The sequence below is a fragment of the Artibeus jamaicensis genome, unplaced genomic scaffold (assembly GCF_021234435.1).
Source record: "Artibeus jamaicensis isolate MK-2021 breed Jamaican fruit bat unplaced genomic scaffold, CSHL_Jam_final contig_3290, whole genome shotgun sequence".
NCBI classification, from domain to species: Eukaryota; Metazoa; Chordata; class Mammalia; order Chiroptera; family Phyllostomidae; genus Artibeus; species Artibeus jamaicensis.
The window spans coordinates 1,123,615-1,140,730 of NW_026521779.1; the positions used below are offsets into that span (position 1 = coordinate 1,123,615).

At 57.6% G+C, this 17,116-nt stretch overlaps 1 protein-coding gene across 2 annotated transcripts in view; it reads left to right on the forward strand.

Moving 5' to 3' along the window:
• Positions 1–17,116, forward strand: part of CACNA1A (calcium voltage-gated channel subunit alpha1 A) — a 200,112-nt gene that overhangs the window by 172,497 nt on the left and 10,499 nt on the right. Inside the window, exons 31-38 of one of the 2 annotated variants that reach the window (XM_037145780.2) lie at positions 26–109; positions 6,856–6,972; positions 7,133–7,198; positions 7,378–7,493; positions 8,783–8,933; positions 11,734–11,861; positions 13,095–13,191; positions 16,451–16,556. In XM_037145780.2, the coding sequence (XP_037001675.2) occupies positions 26–109; positions 6,856–6,972; positions 7,133–7,198; positions 7,378–7,493; positions 8,783–8,933; positions 11,734–11,861; positions 13,095–13,191; positions 16,451–16,556 (865 nt within the window). Of the gene's footprint in view, positions 1–25; positions 110–6,855; positions 6,973–7,132; positions 7,199–7,377; positions 7,494–8,782; positions 8,934–11,733; positions 11,862–13,094; positions 13,192–13,973; positions 14,071–16,450; positions 16,557–17,116 lie in introns of both variants that reach the window. The other variant, XM_037145779.2, reaches the window with a different exon arrangement.

Here is a 17,116-nt window from a genome sequence, read left to right on the forward strand (position 1 = left end):
CCTCTGTCCTGTGGGTCCGTTCTAGAATTATTTCCGCGATGCCTGGAACATCTTCGACTTTGTGACTGTTCTGGGCAGCATTACCGACATCCTCGTGACTGAGTTTGGGGTAAGTTTCCCACTGGCTTCTATCTGGGTAACTCCTGGCTGGGAGGGGAGTGGGGAGACAGGGAAGAGGTCATCCAAAAGCAGCAGGTCCTGACAGGCATAGCTGGCTCTTGCCAGGACTTGGCCAAGAGCAGAGGGGGAGAAGCAGGGCCCTCAGAGGCAAGGGTGTCCCCTCTGGAGGGCAATTCAAGAAGACAGGGATGCCCAAAGCCACGGTCACGGGGCCAGTGCTGTAGCGCAAGCTCCCCTGCATCATTGACTTAAGAATAAGGCCTGTGGCTGGGTGCATGGAGAGAACTGAGACCCTTAGAGGAGCCAAAGCTGAGCCCCACACCAAAGCCCACACAGTGTTGGGGGCCCAGGCAGAACCTGCTTCAAGTGCGTTCTGCCTGAAGGAACAACTTCGGGTCCGTGGGCAGGAGGGACCGTGGTCCTGGAGCCAACAAAGGGACACCACCCCGAGAGCCTTCTCTGTCCCCAGAGCAGGGGTTCCCATGTGGGCTTCTCTGGGTTGGCCCCACGTTATCCCGTCCTCTCTTAAAGACCCAGGGCCCCAGAACTCCTGTTCAGGACCCCTCCTTGGCCACTTGCCAGTGAGCCCAGGCTTGGGGGCCCTTGGGAGGTTGGAGGGAGGGTAGGAGATTCTCAAAGAGGGAGCAAAAGGGCAGAGTGTGTCAGAGCCGAGGGCCAGGTGTGGTACACACCCTGTAATAATAGCAATAAAAATAATGATGCCGGCAGAAAGGGGCATTTGCTGCCTGCCAGGCCCTGTGCCAAGCATTTTGCATGGACTAGCTCATGGTATCAGTCTATGGCTCAGCATATAAGAGAACTCCCCCAGAGGGTTCCACCGATGGGAACGGGAAAGCAAAGACCACTCATAAAGACATCCCAAACCCAGCCACTGGGAGGCGCTGTTACCTGCCCAGGTGTTGAAGTGAGCAGGGAACCCGAGCTGGATGGGGAAGGGGCCACCTGGTGGTACCTGTGAACTTGGAGCAACAGAGCCCCTACCAGAGAAGCGCCAAAGCCGGAAAGGGCATCTGAGGAGAGATGCCCCGGCCTGCCTCTGCTCGCTCTGCCTCCTGCCCCACCTCCCACCGGCCAAGCCAAGCCCAGCCCGCAGGGAGCCAGAAGGCCCAGGACCCAGGGGGTGCTCACAACAGGCAGAAAGGAGCAGACAATAGGCCCGAGTGGGGCAGAGCCCACCGTTTTGTGGGTGAGGAAACCGAGGCTCAGTGCTCAGGGAAGTGAGGCACCTGCCTAGGTTTACGGACCAGGGCTGGTGACTCCCGAGGGCACATCAGTGTTCCTGGGTGTCCCCCCGCGAGCCCCCAGCCAAAAGGGATCGGTCGGCCCGCTCTCCATCCCGGAAGGCTCGCAGGGCTGGGGAGCCACACACAAGTCCCCCTGCCCACATCCCACCCCTGGCACTCTACTCTGGAGAGGCCATGCCCGCCTGGGGTCTGTCTCCACTCCTTGACCTGGATGTAGGGATAATTTGTGAGCCTCACACTCACTCAGGCGTTCAGTAAGCGTGTGCCATGCACCTGCTGGCTGCCCATCGTTATTGTAGGTGCTGGAGACAGAGCAGCAAACCAATCAAAACATAAAGACTGCCTGCCCTGTGGGGCCGGTGAAAGGGCAACTTTTAACAAGTCAGAGCCGTCCACGTGAAGTGCTTGGCGCAGAACCTACCAGAAAATAAATAGTTCCTATGCGGTGGCATTGTTATTGCTATTGCTATGGTTACCATGGATTACTTGGACTTTTAGTTTGTTAGCCAGCCCCCCGGCTTTGAATTAGAGTCATCTGGAGGGAAAGATAGAGGGCGGGGATTTGGACCCTTTTAAGAATGATCAACTCCCAACCTGGAGTGGGGGAGGCCTGCCCTGCCAGGCCAGGAGCCCTCGGTCATCCCTTCCTGCCTCCCAGGTAAGCCCACTTGGTCGGAGGCAGGAGGAACCAGACCCGAGGGAGGGCAAGTGCCCAGGGCTGAGGGGGAGACAGCGTGAGACCCGCTGGGCCTCAGCTGCTGCCCACGAGTGGCGGGGTGATGTGGGTTTGCCCTGCGTGCAATGGATAATGACTGTGTTTCTTGTCTTGTCTCTTTTCATGCCTGCTCTTTAAACTGTATATTGGCACAACGCCGTCTGAAAAACTCATCCAATCAAAATGCACTATGAAATTCATTTGTTCATCCATGACGTGGTCTGTGTGTTCATACACCAATGACTATCTCCCAACCCGCCACCACCACCCCCACTCCCCGCCTGGGGAACCGAAACCCATTGGTTTTTTGGCACTGGTTACAAATCAACCTAAAAAACGCTGAACACGCCTCCCCAACTGCCCCCGCCCGCCCGCTCCCCCTCCATCTTCAACATCTGCATCTAGAATCCGGTTGGTCTTACTTCTTTCTGAAGTCTGAATGCCTTACATTAACTGTGAACGCATCTTCTCGCATCAGCGTGGCACGTCATGCCCTGGGCTTTCGGACTTGGAATGCCTGATGCATGCCGCCCCCCATCTGTCTGTCCCTCTCTCCAACCCCAACAGCCCCCTCCCTCCTCATTCCTACAGAGCCTCTCTATTCTCTCTCTCTGTCTCTCTCATTGTTTTCACTGGGTTCTGAATCGGGGTTTTCTGTTTGCCTTGGTTTGCATCTTTTGCAGAGAAAAGGATGGGTTTGCCAGGACGAGTCGGCTGGCCTGGTCTCCTGCCCCACTGCTCACACACATCTGACACTCGGAGCCCTCAGTGGCCCTCACACCACTCCTGCTCCCTATTCAGCCCCGAGGAGCCCAAGCCCCAGGAAAGCTCCACCCATCCCTGACCCCATTCTGAGCCCTCAAGCTCCTTGGGCTCCATCATCGGAGACTGATCTCCGAGTCTGACGCTGGAGGTCTGCAGAGAGGGCAGCATGCAGTCAAAGACTCTCAGGCTAGGGAGGCTCAGGGCGGCTGAGGCTGGGGTCTGGCTGCTTCCCGATGGGCTGGCCACCCAGGCCCCTCTTCTGAAGCCCTGCTCTGCACACACACCCGGAATCACTGCACACACATGCCCTCTTCTCTCTCTGGCTCCATATCTGACCCCCATTCTCTGCTGCACACATACACACACACACTACCCCTCTCCTCTCTTACATCCAAGTACCATGCACGCCCATACCCCAGCATACACCATCTCCACCTCACCTCACATATTCAATTCCTTGCACTCTTGCACACCTCTTACTCTGTTAAATCCCATCTGCCTCTTTTCCTCCCACACCTGAGCCCCTTTGAAGGACCCCCAGTGGTTTCATTGCACCGGGATTCCTCCCCTGCTGGTGGTACACACGCAGTCATCCCATGAACACATGACGAGCCCCAGTGCCATGCCCCTGGTGGAGAGGTGGGCAGAGGACACCACCACTGCCCCCTTACCTACAGTCATGTGGGGAGACAGGCATTGGTCAAATCACCACTCAGACCCACTTGAAATGGTAACTGCTGCAAGCTGACGGAAGAACAGTGTTGACAAGGTAGAAAAGGGGAGAAGTGTTTTCAAGGCCCAAGACAGCACATGCAAAGGCCCAGGGGCAGGAGACAGTATGCAGGGGTTGGGTCTGCAAGTGAGGGGGTGTGGCTGGAGCGAAGAGCAGAGGAAGGCTGACCCAGAGGAAGTACAGGGGGCCTTGTTGTGGGAGCCTCAGAGGGCTTGGAGCAGGGGGGTCGAGGTCAGAGGTGTGGTTAGACAGGTCACTGGCTACAGAGCCTGGAGCAGTTTGGCAGAGACCTGGGCTGGAGGTGGGCACCAGGAATCTCAGCGAGGGATGTGGAGGAGGCCAGCAGAGGACTGGCCGTTAGAGCAAGGGCCTCTCCAAGACCCAGGGTGAACTGTGGGCAAGAGCGGGACCTTGAGGGACTTGAGCTTGGCCTGACCTAGGAGAGGAGGTTAGGGATGCCAGAAGAGGGCCAGACCGGGGAAGAGCGTGAGCACTTGAGGTGCCTGTAAGGACACACTGGAGGGAGTCTAGCCTGCAGGTGGCCGTGGGTCTGGAGCCAAGGCCAGTTCTGGGCTGGAGGTGGCAGGGTGTCCTGCAAATGGCAGGACTTCACTGGAGCTCTTGGCTGGGTGGTTCCCACGTCCTGAGCACTCTCACCCCTGAACACGGCCGGCCTTTCGGGGTCTGCACCCCGCCCCAAGCACCCTAGAGCCTGGACACACAGGGCAGGGTCGGAGGAGAGGACAGCTGCTCCTTGTGGCCTGTGGACGGAAAGATGGAAGCTAGGAAGAGGGAAGTTGCCGGAAGTTCTGTGAGCCCTTGAAGGACTCGACACAGACCTGGGAAGAGGTGGAGGGGTGGTTAAGGGCCGACCTGCACCTTCCCCTGCCCTCTCACCCAGACCTCTCTCATCTCCACCCCTCCCTGTGTATCTCCCTTCTCCCTCGGTTCCCAGAAGGGCAGCATGCTCTCTGCACGCATCTCCCTGCGAGACCCCCCTGCTTCTCCTGCATGGTGGCAGGCGCCCCCCGCTCCAGCCCGAGCCCCAAGGCTGCTTCCAGGTGCCCCCTGCCTCTGCATGCTCAGCAGAGTCCACATGTTATGTACCCACCCCAGGAAGGGATGGCTTGTACTCTGGGGATGGATGGGAGAAGGCCGGGGGACACCTGAGCCATCAGCCCCATCCCCAGTGGAGCTAGGTGGCCAGGCCAGGCTGGAAGTCAGGGCAGTAGGGCACAGAGTGTGACTGACTCTTACTCAACTGGGCTTGGGGGCTTATTCAAGGAGCTTGGGACGTTGTCATGACAATCAGGCCCAAGAGGGTCAGGGTAGGATCTCCCAGTGCCCTCTCCCATCCCAGAGACGTAGGGGCCAACTGATGTGACCCAGAGAGTGTCCTAGACTTTGCCAGCAAACCCAGGGGCATCTTGCCAGCCCCAGAAATCCCCTGAGCCCTCATCACTGCCTCAGCCCCCAGGCCAGAGGCGGAGGAGGACTCAGATCTGGTAGCCGGGCAGCCCTTGGAGCCCCCACAGAAGATGCCCACATAATTCATCACCTAAACTTTTGAGACCCAAAGGGGTGCTGTGGCTGTCAGGGCAACCTGTATGGTCGTCCCCACGCCATTTGAGGGTGAGGGCTGGGCCAGTTTAAATCTTGCTCCGTGCCTGCCTCGGTGTCTTCCAAGTCCCATAGGGCATGGTCCGGTGAAGGCCTGTCCACCTCCCCCCCTCCACTGGGTGACAGAAGAGCAGAGGCAGGGATCTCCAACCCCCGGTACCTCTGGGGGCCAGTAAGATGCCATAAGCCAGGAAAGCAGGTGCCGCTTCTAGAACAGGGGGCCTTTGGCAGACTGGAGGGCACGTGGGCTGCTTCGAGGCAGGCAGCCGCACCTGCGCCCCAGCGAACTGTAGCCAGAAGCAGGTCGGAGGTTTCCAGAAAGCCAGATTTGGAGGGGAAATCTGACTTTTTTTTTAAACAATGGCAACTATTTTTAATTAAAAAACTGTTCCGGCCCAACAAGATAGCTCTGCGACCAGGTGACCGGGTTTGGTCCACTTGGGACTTCTAGCACCTCCTCTCCCACCAGTGCCCCCTGAGGCTCCAGTGACGTAGCGATCCTCCAGACCCACTTTCTCTGGCTGGCCCTCCCGCCTGCCCCACCAGCTGCTGTCTGGGCCCAGGTTCTGGCTTGGGCGGGAGGAAGTAAAATCAGTAACTAGAGAGGGGTTTAGATAGAGGCAGGGGCCACCCAGGGAGGTCCTGGGGGCAGGGATGGCCCGCCTCCCCACCCCCAGCACCAGCCCCTCGGTGGGCCTGGGCTGATGGCCAGCTCACCCACCCACGGGCGCTGCGTACTTCCTGCCTCCTGCAGGCCTGGTCCCGTGCTCCTCCACCCAGCCCCAGAAGCTGAGAAGCCATCCCTGAGAGGGGGGAAAAGGGCCCCAAATGCATCTTCTCCGACTCAGCGGGCAGCGAGGACTCGCCCTGCAGCCGAACAGCCCCAGCTCCCTCCCGTCCTCCCCATGCCCGCTCGCCAAGGGGGTAAGAAAAGATGCTCTTCCACTTCTCCAATTGGCTAGAGTCCTCTTGGCCGTGGGGCGAGGCCAGGGCGGGCAGGAGCGGGTGGGCCGCTCGGCAGGGCAGGGCAGGGTGCCCGGTGAGTCCCACGACAGATGCATTTCTGGCCTAGGGCGTAACATGCCCTCGGAACCCGCATGTGCCCACCAGGCCTGAGCGCGCTGGCCCCCTCCCCGCCCCGGTGTCTGTGCATCGCACTCCTGTGATGGATTCGGCAACTTGACCTGCTTGTGTCCTATCGTCTCAGTGCATTTGGTTGTTGGGAGAAACAAAAACCATCTCGATTTTTTTCCTGATTGGATGATTTGGATATATTTTCTTTCCCTTGTTCTTCTGTTATTTCTTCCCCTCCCTGCCCCACCCGGTTCCTTTCTCCCCTTTCCTTTCCGTCTCCCCGTTGCTGGTGGGGCTGGCCGGGAGGGCTTATGCTTTTTGAGTTGATGCTGTTTCCCTCCATCCCACCCTCTCCCCCCCCACCCCCACCCACCTCGTCCCGTTTACAAGTTTTTCCTCTGCACCACTGCATTAATAGTGCTTTCTCTCCTCTCCCTCCTTATTTGGGGTCTGGCTTGCTTTCTCCTGTTGGTTGGCTTCATGTAGGGTCCTCTGTGAGTGGTGATGGCTCTAAGTCCCTGGGGGTGGGTGGACGGTCACCCCTTCTTTCTGCATTTCCCCAGAATAACTTCATCAACCTGAGCTTCCTCCGCCTCTTCCGAGCTGCCCGGCTCATCAAACTCCTCCGTCAGGGTTACACCATCAGAATCCTTCTCTGGACCTTCGTGCAGTCGTTTAAGGTGAGCCCACGCCCTGCCCGAGGCTGAGCCCCAGGCCCCGCCCCACGCCCCGCCCCACCCCCACTCCGGCCGCAGCTGGAAGGGAGGCCGGCGGAGGGCGGCATCCAGTGCCTGCCCCGAGTGCGCCTGCAGGGCTTTCGTCTGACTTCCTTCCCACCAGGCGCTGCCTTATGTCTGTCTGCTGATTGCCATGCTTTTCTTCATCTACGCCATCATCGGGATGCAGGTGAGTGCTGGCCACCACCCCCACCGTGTCCCCAGAGCCACCCAAGGAGGACCACTGCCCCCAGGCAAAGTCGGGTCAGGGGCGCCCAGTTCGGAGGGGCAGACGTGGGCGTTGATTGGGGTTCCCTGGAGCCACTGAGGGGCACGTCTGTCCCTGGTCACCACTCTCCAATCCTCCAGGTGTTTGGCAACATCGGCATCGACGTGGAGGACGAGGACAGTGACGAGGATGACTTCCAGATCACTGAGCACAACAACTTCCGGACCTTCTTCCAGGCCCTTATGCTGCTGTTCCGGTGAGAGAGGGGGCTGTGCTTCCCACCTGCCCCTCCGGCCGGGGCGTGTCCTCAGCCTTCTGGGCCCTTGAGGCTTAGGTAGGCCCGGGGCACCCAGGAACCTTGGGAGACCCGTTGCTGAAGGCTGTGGGGCCCACCCATGAAAGGCGTTTTCAAGCCTTTTCTCACCGACTCCTGACAGCCATCCTGTGAGGTGGGGATTCTTGGCAGCCCTACCTGACAGATGAGGAAACTGAGGCTGATAGACTCCGAGGCTTGATCTTGACCCTGGGTGCATGTTGGACTTCCTTCTTTCACTCACGAGAGCTTTATTGAGCACCTACTGTGTGCCAGGCACTGCTAGAGGTACAAAAAAGAAAGAGACAACATTCTCTGCCATCTGGAAACATTCCTGTGGGGGAATCAAATTACAGAGGACACTGGAAGGAGGTACAGGTTAAGGTTAAGGGGGGGATGAAGGAACAGAACGAACAACGTATGATTGTACTCACATGAGGCACCGAAAGTGGGCAAACTCATAGAGGAAAAAAAGTGAGGCACGGGCTGCCGGGAGCTCGGAGGGCGGGGAGTTAGCATTCGATGGGCACAAGGCTCCCGCTGGGCAGTGAGCAGGTGCTGGAGGAGGGCCCTGGTGGTGGCTGCACAGCACCGTGACTGCCGACTGCCATTGAATCACACACTATACAGGCCTTAAATACTCGGTTTTATATTGTGTATGTTTTGGCACCATAAAATTTTTTTTCTTACTTTACAACAACAAAAAAGGAATGGAGGGCTAGCAGGCTGTGCCTCCTGGGAGGGGGTGACGTCTGAGAGAAACAGGCGAGGGAGGGAGCCGAGTGGCTGTCCCGGGAAGGGCAGTCCGGGTGGAGCTGCAGCAGGTGCAAAGGCCCTGAGGCCTTAGCTTGGCTGGTGAGGTGGAAAACCCGGAGGAGCCCAGCGTGCCTGGAGTAGAGTTATCTGGGGAGGAAGTAGTAAAAGAAGACAAATACTTGGGAGGAGGGAAGTCTTTTAAACTCACCTGCGTCCTCAGGCCCCACCCAGACCAGCTGAGTCCAAATCTGTGATAGTAGGGCGGTGGCATCGACATTTTTAAAAAGACGCCCCCATGGGTTTCAGTGCATAGCCAAGAAGGAGAACCCCCTCCCTCAGCTCCCAGAGAAGAGAGGTGACTTACCTGGGACTCTAGCTCCACGGCCATGGTGCTTAACCTCAGGTTCTGCCTCCCGGGCAGCGTTGGTGTCCAGCGCCGGGTGCGTGGGTCCCTGACGCCCCCTCTCTGTCCCCAGGAGTGCCACCGGGGAGGCTTGGCACAACATCATGCTTTCCTGCCTCAGTGGGAAACCGTGTGATAAAAACTCCGGCATCCTCACTCCCGAGTGTGGCAATGAGTTTGCTTATTTTTACTTCGTTTCCTTCATCTTCCTCTGCTCGTTTCTGGTGAGTCTCTGGACATGTGGGGGTGGGCTCCCTAGAACTGGCTCCCTCTAGAGGTGTGGGCTTCTCCAGAGCGTGGCTGGGCTGCAGACGCGCTCCTCCCAAGGCTGCTCTGAGCCGGCCTGCGACCCCGTCAGCCTGGGTTTCCCACCCTCGGCCCTGCCGACGTTCGGGCTGGGTCTTTCTCCACTCTGCACGTGACAAGTCGTTTAACGCTGTCCCTGGGCCCAGCCCACTAGATGCCAGCAGCACATGCCCACTACCCGCCCTGTTGTGACAGCCAAAATGTCACCAGAACCTTGTCAAACATCCCTTGGGGGAGGGGTGAGACTCTCCCTCACTTGAGACCCACAGAACATCGTGAGGGGATCCTCGTGGGGCTGCGAGCTGGTCCCAGGACCCGTGTCCTGGTGCCGGGTCACTTACAGTAAAGGATAGGTTTGCTGGGAGGAGGACCGTCAGAGGACCCAAGGGTAAGAAACACTGCAAGAGATTGAAACCAAGAACTAGAAAAGAAAAAGAAAGTGGATGGACAGACAGATGGAAAGAGGTTAGAGAGAGAGATCGGGGCCACAGCAGCCGCCCGCTCCGTCCCGCCTTCTCTCCCTCGCACTCTAGGCCCTGCCACTGTCCGCCTTTCTGTTCTCTGCCCTCCCAGAAGCAGTCACGGCAAAGTCAGAACAGGCACCATCTGGGTGTTTCGAGCAGAGAGGATGGAACACAGAGACTGGCTGCACAGGGGCCAAGGGGGACACAGCACGCAATCACCTGGGAGGCCTGGGTGCAAGAATGCCAGGGATGGGGGATCAAAAGGAAAAGAGGGTGCGGCTGACAACTCAGCTGCCCTTAGCACCCCCGAGGTAGGGCTGGCACCCCGGCTGTCTGCTGCCCCTGGTCAGCTGTAGGTGGCACTCGTTCCCCGCAGCACACTTGGGCGCCTGTGGGCGTCCAGATTTCCCTCTCGTGCGGACAGCCGTTGCGTGCGGTGCAGGGCCCACCCTAACGCAGTTTGACTGCGTCTGAACCCGATGACGTGCACAAAGACCCTTTTTCAAATAAGGTCACATTCACAGGTGCCGGGGTTTAGGATTTGAACACGTCTTTTGAGGCCGATACAATTCAACCCGCAACACAGACCCTTCCGGGAAGGGGTAGTCTCCTCTCCTCTTCCGGCCCCGCCCCCACATCTGGCGTCCTGAGCGTGGCTCCCACTGGCAGGCTGTAAGAAGCCGCTGTTGAGAAAGATGTGGTCTGTAGGTCTGGGCCCAAGCACCAGCATCTGTCAGCAAAACCCCAACACACCCACCTTCTTCAGACTAGTGACCTCGCACCAGGAGACCTGCAGCCTCGTCTCACAGCCACGGACCCTGAGAGTCCATTGCCCAGGCCCAGATTCCCAGGAGAGAGAGTCTGAAAGGGCCAGCTCAGCCCCTGGTCAAGTGACCACCACTGTCCAGGCAGCTATGGGTGCATATAAGGACAAGATCTTACAATGCAGCCTATCAGGAAAGGGTGGGCACCCTAGAAAATATCTACAACACTTGCCCGTCAGCCCCCGGAAGGCAGGAATTTCTGTTTTGTTCACGTTTTGTTCTGTTTTGTAACCAGTATCTAGGACAGTGCCTGACATGCAGCAGGTGCTCTATCAATGTCATGAAATGATGAGTTTAAAAATAGAGTCATTAAAGTTAGGGTCATCTAGAATTACAGGTCATTTGTTAGTCACCTGTTGTGTTTACGTCTGAATCTTTGTTTAATACCTGCTCTGTGCCAGACCTTATGCTAGGCCCTGAGGGCATAAGGGATGGTGAGCAGGAATTAGACCACATATTCCTCAAATTGGTTATAACAGAAACTGACTTAAGCAAAATAGGCAGTTCATAGACTTGTGTAACTGAAAAATCCAGAGGAGGCTAGATCCAGGCAAGCAGACCCCATCTTCTTTGCTGTTCTCCACACTGGGTTTATTCTCATACTTCCTCCATGTAGATGGCAACCAATGTCCGCAAAAATCCCAGGGAAGGCTCTCATTGGCCACCTTGTGTCATGTGTCTCTTCCCAACCAATCACAGACCTGTGGAGCCATGAGATGGGGGTTAGCCACACCCAACCACAGCATCTAAGTTTAAGGGGAGTGGATTAATCACGTGTCATTACCAATAAGGAGAAAAATCATGATGTTCACTAAAGGAGCAACTTTTGCAAAGGCCTAGAGGCAAAACCCATGCAAGCTCTCCATGTATTAAGGGCTAGAACCCACGAAAAGGAGCTTTTGGGTGCAGATGAGTACAGAAAAATTCATCCATCCATCCATCCTAGAAATACAGAGTGGGGCAAAAGTAGGTTTACAGTTGTAAATATGCAAACCAGATTATTATTTGTGTTTTCATTATTTATTACCTAATTATTGTATCATTTTCCATATGAGCACTGTAAACCTACTTTTACCCCACCCTGTATTTGCTGAGTGCTTACTTTGCGCTGAGGCTGGGAACATGACAATGTCTTAGCCACACAGAGCCTTCACTTTGGCCTCGTTGGAGGCCAGGTATGGGAGGATTTGGGGTCACGGCAGTTCCCTCGGTGTTGGCCACCACTGCACATAGCCTCTCCTCCCTTTCTCTGACTCTTTGTGTCCATCTGTCTCTGTCTCTCTCCCCATCTCTGTCTCTCCATCTCCCTGTCTGTCTGTCTGTCTCCCCCATCTCATCTTTCTCCCTCTCTCTCTTTGGGACTCTGCATAAATGTGTTTGGACGGGTCTCACTCTCCCCCACTCCCTCTCGGCCCCTGGGGTTCCCGCAGATGCTGAACCTCTTCGTTGCCGTCATCATGGACAACTTTGAGTACCTCACTCGAGATTCCTCCATCCTGGGTCCTCACCACCTGGATGAGTATGTGCGTGTCTGGGCCGAGTATGACCCTGCAGCCTGGTAAGGAGTCACCCCAAATCCTGTAGCCACACTGCCCACCTTTCTCTGGCACTGGAGCCCAGGCTAGGTCAGGCCCCCAACCTCGGGGCATTGGGTTCCTGGGGAGCTAGCAGGGACCTCAGAGGAGCCAGTCTAGAGGAAGGACATGAGAATCAGCACCCTCACACGGCCCAGGTTAAATGCTTTGGGTACCACCCCTGCCCAAGCCCCAGGCTCTCTGGGAAGTGAGGGAAGGAGTCAACCACAGGGAGCTGCCCTCGTATGAGTCTCCTGCCCCTCGCTGGGAGGCCTCCAGATGGACGAGTTTGCCAGGCCCCAGGGAGGAAGATGCCCAAGGTTTCTCAGCCTCAGTTCTCCTGGGAGGATGGGAAGAGGAGCTAGCCTAGCTCCCCGGACACATGACCCTGGCTGCAAGATCAAAGTGCTGGAACCCAGCTCTCACTGGAATCCCAGGCCCCTGGAGCAGGTGATCACACACGGCCAGGGGAGAGGACACAGAACCTCAGTGGCCTTTGCTTCTTCATGGTCACAAAAGGCGTAGCTCTCCCATCTCCACGGGCACTAGGGTGCCTCTCCCGGGCTGACAGGCAGTGGTTTCAGAGGGTTAGCTGCGCATCTGTGCTGAGTGCCCACTCAACACTACGCACCTGCAGGACATCCCAAGGTGCCACCCTGATGCTCAGAGCCCAGGAGCCACTGACTGAAGATCCTAGTTCAGGCTGAGCGTGGGGCCTGAGAAAGCATTAATGGGCACCCTTGGCAGCCTGAGCGTTACGAGGGAGGGGGGAAGGAGTCTATCCTTACCATCCCTGCAACCCCAGACGAGTCCTCCATGAGGCCAAGAGGCTGGGGTGAGCCGTGGGTCTGGGACTTGACTTTCAGCTGGCTCTTAACTCTTCCTTTTTTGATTTTAGGTCACAGCAGTTGGATACTGTCCCCTTGTCCTCTATTCCTTGGTTCCCTCCATCCCAGTGTAGCCATGTAGATTGTGGAGGAGGGAGGTGCAGAGAGAGCCCCGGGGGAGGTACACCCAGCCCAGAGCTGCAGGCACACCCCTACTGAACCCTTCTGCTCCTGGGGTCTGTGAGTGTCACGCATCCCAAGTCTCCCTGACCCCTTCAAGCCAGGGGGACCCCAGTCCCTGGCACTGTGACCTCACTGTGTGCGCAGGGAGCCAGCGTGAAGGCAGTTTGACCCCTGTGCCTCCACTAATCCCCTCTCTTCTCCTTTCAGCGGTCGGATTCATTATAAGGATATGTACAGTTTATTGCGCGTAATATCTCCCCCTCTCGGCTTAGGCAAGAAATGTCCTCATAGGGTTGCTTGCAAGGTTTGATTTCCACTAAAACCTGCTAGCATCCATGGAATGAGTGTGGCTTGGGGTTCTTCAATATATATATTTCATATATATATATATATATCTCCAAAACACAGAGCCATCTCTCTCTCTTGCATTAAACTAGAAAACTCTCTTAGCCAACAGAATGCAGCCACGTAGACCTGATGAAGCATGGGACACACCTCTCCGTTCCCTTCAGCCATTCTGCTTGCTCTTCGCTGAAGCTGCCCATCCCAGGGTCTCAACGGCACCCCAAACCAGACATTCGGGGGGATTATAACTGTGCTTTGCTCCCCCCACCATGACCTCCACTCTCTTCCCCTCCACCCTTCACCTTCTGAAGCCCCTAGCCCTTCTCCCACTACCCCTTAGCCCCTCCTCCCCACTTGGGCCCCTCAGAGACCAGCCTCAGACAAACCAGAGAACATGCCCAGTCTTTAAGATGACATCTAACCGAAGCGAGAATGCCCCTCCCCTCCATGCGGCACCCGAACCACAGCTCAGAGTCAGAACTGAACCTGACCTTTCTCTTTTCTCTCTCCCTGCTTGTGAGCAGTGAAATAATATTTTTAATTGCCTTTTCTTCCATTTTTTTCTCCTCTGTTCCATTTATTTGAAATACCTGTTTTATTGTTCTCTGCATCTTTCTCTCTATATTTTTTCGGCTCGTATGGTTTTGGTTTTGGTTTTTTTCTTCCACTCCTTCCCTCCCTCTGCCCGCCCTCCCTTTGGTTCTCCGTCCCCACTCCCGTTCTTGTTTTCGGTGCTGCCAGGGGCCGCATGCCTTACCCGGACATGTATCAGATGCTGAGACACATGTCTCCGCCCCTGGGTCTGGGGAAGAAGTGTCCGGCCAGAGTGGCTTACAAGGTAGATTACCTTTGCTGACCACCGACGTCGCACTGGGGCGTCCCCAGTGCTGGCCAGGAACAACCAGCCCCGTCTCCTTCTCCAGCGCTCCTCTTCTTTCTATTTTTTTCTTTTTTTCTTTCCTTTCCTCCTCGAGTACACGGGTCATGACCACTCCTTGACTCTAAGGAGCACACTGTGTCCGTCCTTCCTGATGAGTGTGTCTGGTGTTTTGAGACTCCATTATGGCCGACATGCGGGGGGAGGGGGGGAGCCCCAGTCCCCTCGCACCTGGTCCTCTGGGAACCAAATTGGACACAAACACACTTCAGGGAGTATCGCCAATGTGCCTCCTTTCTGTCCACCCAGAGCGGCCCCCACTCCCAGGCCGGGGCAGGTACCTTTTGTTGGCAGAGGGCTTTTTGCGCCCAAAAAGGCGAGACCCTGGCCCCATCTTTTGTTATCTGGAACTCCCAGGTCCAGAAGTGCCCCTGACCCTGCACACCTGAAGCTGATCTCTGACCTCGGGCCTTGGGGGATCCAAGACCTCCTGAGGGGTACCCACAGCCTCCCCTCCCCACGCCCTCCTCCCCTCTGGAGTTGTGTCCCCAGCCCCCGTCCCAATGCCTCCCATCTGCACCCCCCGAGACACCCCACTATGCCTCTCCATTGTTCCAGAGTGGGCAGGCGGGCCGCAGCTGGACCCCTGGACCGTGGCACCCTGACGCAGGCCATGCACGCTGCCTTGGCGGGAGCCTGGGGCGGGCAGGCGCCATGGCCGACCGGGGGTGCGGTGGGGGGGTGCATGCTGGCTGGAGGAGCAAGGGCCCTGCCGCCAGGCGGCTGGCCCAGGCCACCTCTCTAGACCCCTGTCCCGGAATCTCCCTTGGCGCCCGAGGACAGATGCTCTGTTTTCTCCAACTCATCCGGAACCAGTTCCGGGGTGACCTTTGACCTTTAACCTTTAACGTACCCCCTAAAAAGAGATTACTCCATCATCCCATTCTCCCATCCACCCTGGCCCCCCTCCCTGTCTGTCACTGCCCACTGCCATCCCTTCCTGCCTTCTGTGGCGGCCTTCCCGCAGCTTCATTCCTCCTCCGCCCTCCGTGCACCCCGCCTTCCCAGTCCAGGCTGGGCAGGGCCGCGCCACCAGCATCCCAGAGATCCCTGCGCCTGTCTCTGTCTGTAGTTGTCCTCTTATCCTTCTCTTGGCCTCACCTTGCCTGAGTGTGTGCGAATCTGTGTGCCCGTCCCTTCCCGGCCTCTGTGCAGGGCCACCATGGATCCATAAGGTACCTTTGTGCAAATTTGAAAAGAGCACCTTTTCCACAGAACACTTTGTCTGTGCGGTGAGAAGTAGACACTTTTCTGCTGGCAGGCGGGACGTCGTCCTTTAAATGCACAAATCTGTGATTTCTGAGGCAGGGACCCCGGCGCGGCGCGCAGCCCGCCCAGTGTGTGCCTCGGCCTGGTCCGTGTGTTTCTCTCTCCTGCCTCCCGCCCCAACCCATCTCTTGTGCTCTGCCCTGGGTGTGCCACCCCTCTCCCCTCGTCCATCCCTGTGTTTGCTGCTGACATGTGTCTGAAGGCCCACGTGAGCCCCAGAATCACCCTCGACCCCGTGTCCGTGCGTGCCACCTCAGCCTGGGCTGGGCCCACCAGCCTCCTATTCTCTCCACATCACTGAGCACAGGGGAGAGCCCCTGCCTGGGACACGGGAGCGCCCCCAGCCCCCCCCCCACCGTCACACAGAGCCAGGATGCAGACATGCCCTGAGATCCTTCCCACGGAGCTATGAATGAGTCTCGAGATTCCGTCCGCATGTGCCCGTCTGCTGTTCTGTGTGTATGGCCTGACCTCGCTGCATGTCTGCGAGGGGCCCACCCCATCCGCGGGGGGCCGCCTGCCTGCTGCTTCTCAGAGAAGTGATGTGGTCTGTGCCTGTCTGGTCTGGTCTGGGCCAGGTGGGGGGTGGGGCGGGGAGCCAGCGGCCCCCAGATGGTCGCGGCTGTGGACCCTCTGCCTGGCTCTTGCATGTCTGCTCTGATCCGGCCCGTGCGCTGCTTCTGTGGGGTCAGAACGGAACGGAGCCTTCCAGGAGAACTCTGGGGCAGGGCGAGGATCTGGGCCCACCCTGGAATTGCCAACTCTGGGGTCTAGCATGCGGGAGAGGAAGGGGCAGGGGCTTCCTGCATGGGAGAGCCCTCGGTGCCCTTCCTGTGGGCCACCGAGGGACGTGGGGAAATGAAACACTGGGACGGGTAACCTGAGGGTGGGGGCGCCTTAGCTGCTGCTTTGCAGAGTTCTTCCTGGAGCTCCTCAGGTGGGGTGGGCCTGGCTCACGGGGGACCGGGAATGGTGCTTGAGAATGACTGCCCTCCCCTCTGGTTTTCCGCAGAGGCTCCTGCGAATGGATCTGCCTGTCGCCGATGACAACACTGTCCACTTCAATTCTACCCTCATGGCTCTGATCCGCACAGCCCTGGACATCAAGATTGCCAAGGGTAAGAGGGGCCGGGGTGGGAGCCGAGGGGTAGGGCAGGGTGCAGGCAGCCTCCGAGGGCTGGACAGCGGCCAGCTGAGGGTCGCCCCCACTGCCCCGTCCGGACCTTCATTTGCTCATGCACTCCCTTGCTCGGCAAACACTGAGTGCACCGGCCACCTCTCTAAACGTGGGGACATAGCAGCTTACGATTCCAGTAGAAGAGGCCTGCACTCAGAGGCTCTGGAGGAGGTGAGGTGAAGAGTCACATGGATACCTAGGGGGAAAGTGCCCCAGGCAGAGGGGCCAGCAGGTGCAAAAGGTCTGAGGTAGGAGGCCACCTGGGGCTGTATTGGAACTGACTTGCCGACTGAGTGAAGGGGGTGCCACGGAGCATTCAGGGAAGAGGCCAGAGTGGAAGCCACCATCCTAATCCAGGTGAACACAGGAAGGTGGCTCAGACTGAGCGTGTGGGGAGTGTTCGGATTCTGAATATTTCCTGGGAGCCGAGCCAACCAGATAACCAAGGGACTGGACATGCGCAGGAGAGAGGGAGAAGTCAAGGCCACCCTCAGGGGTTGG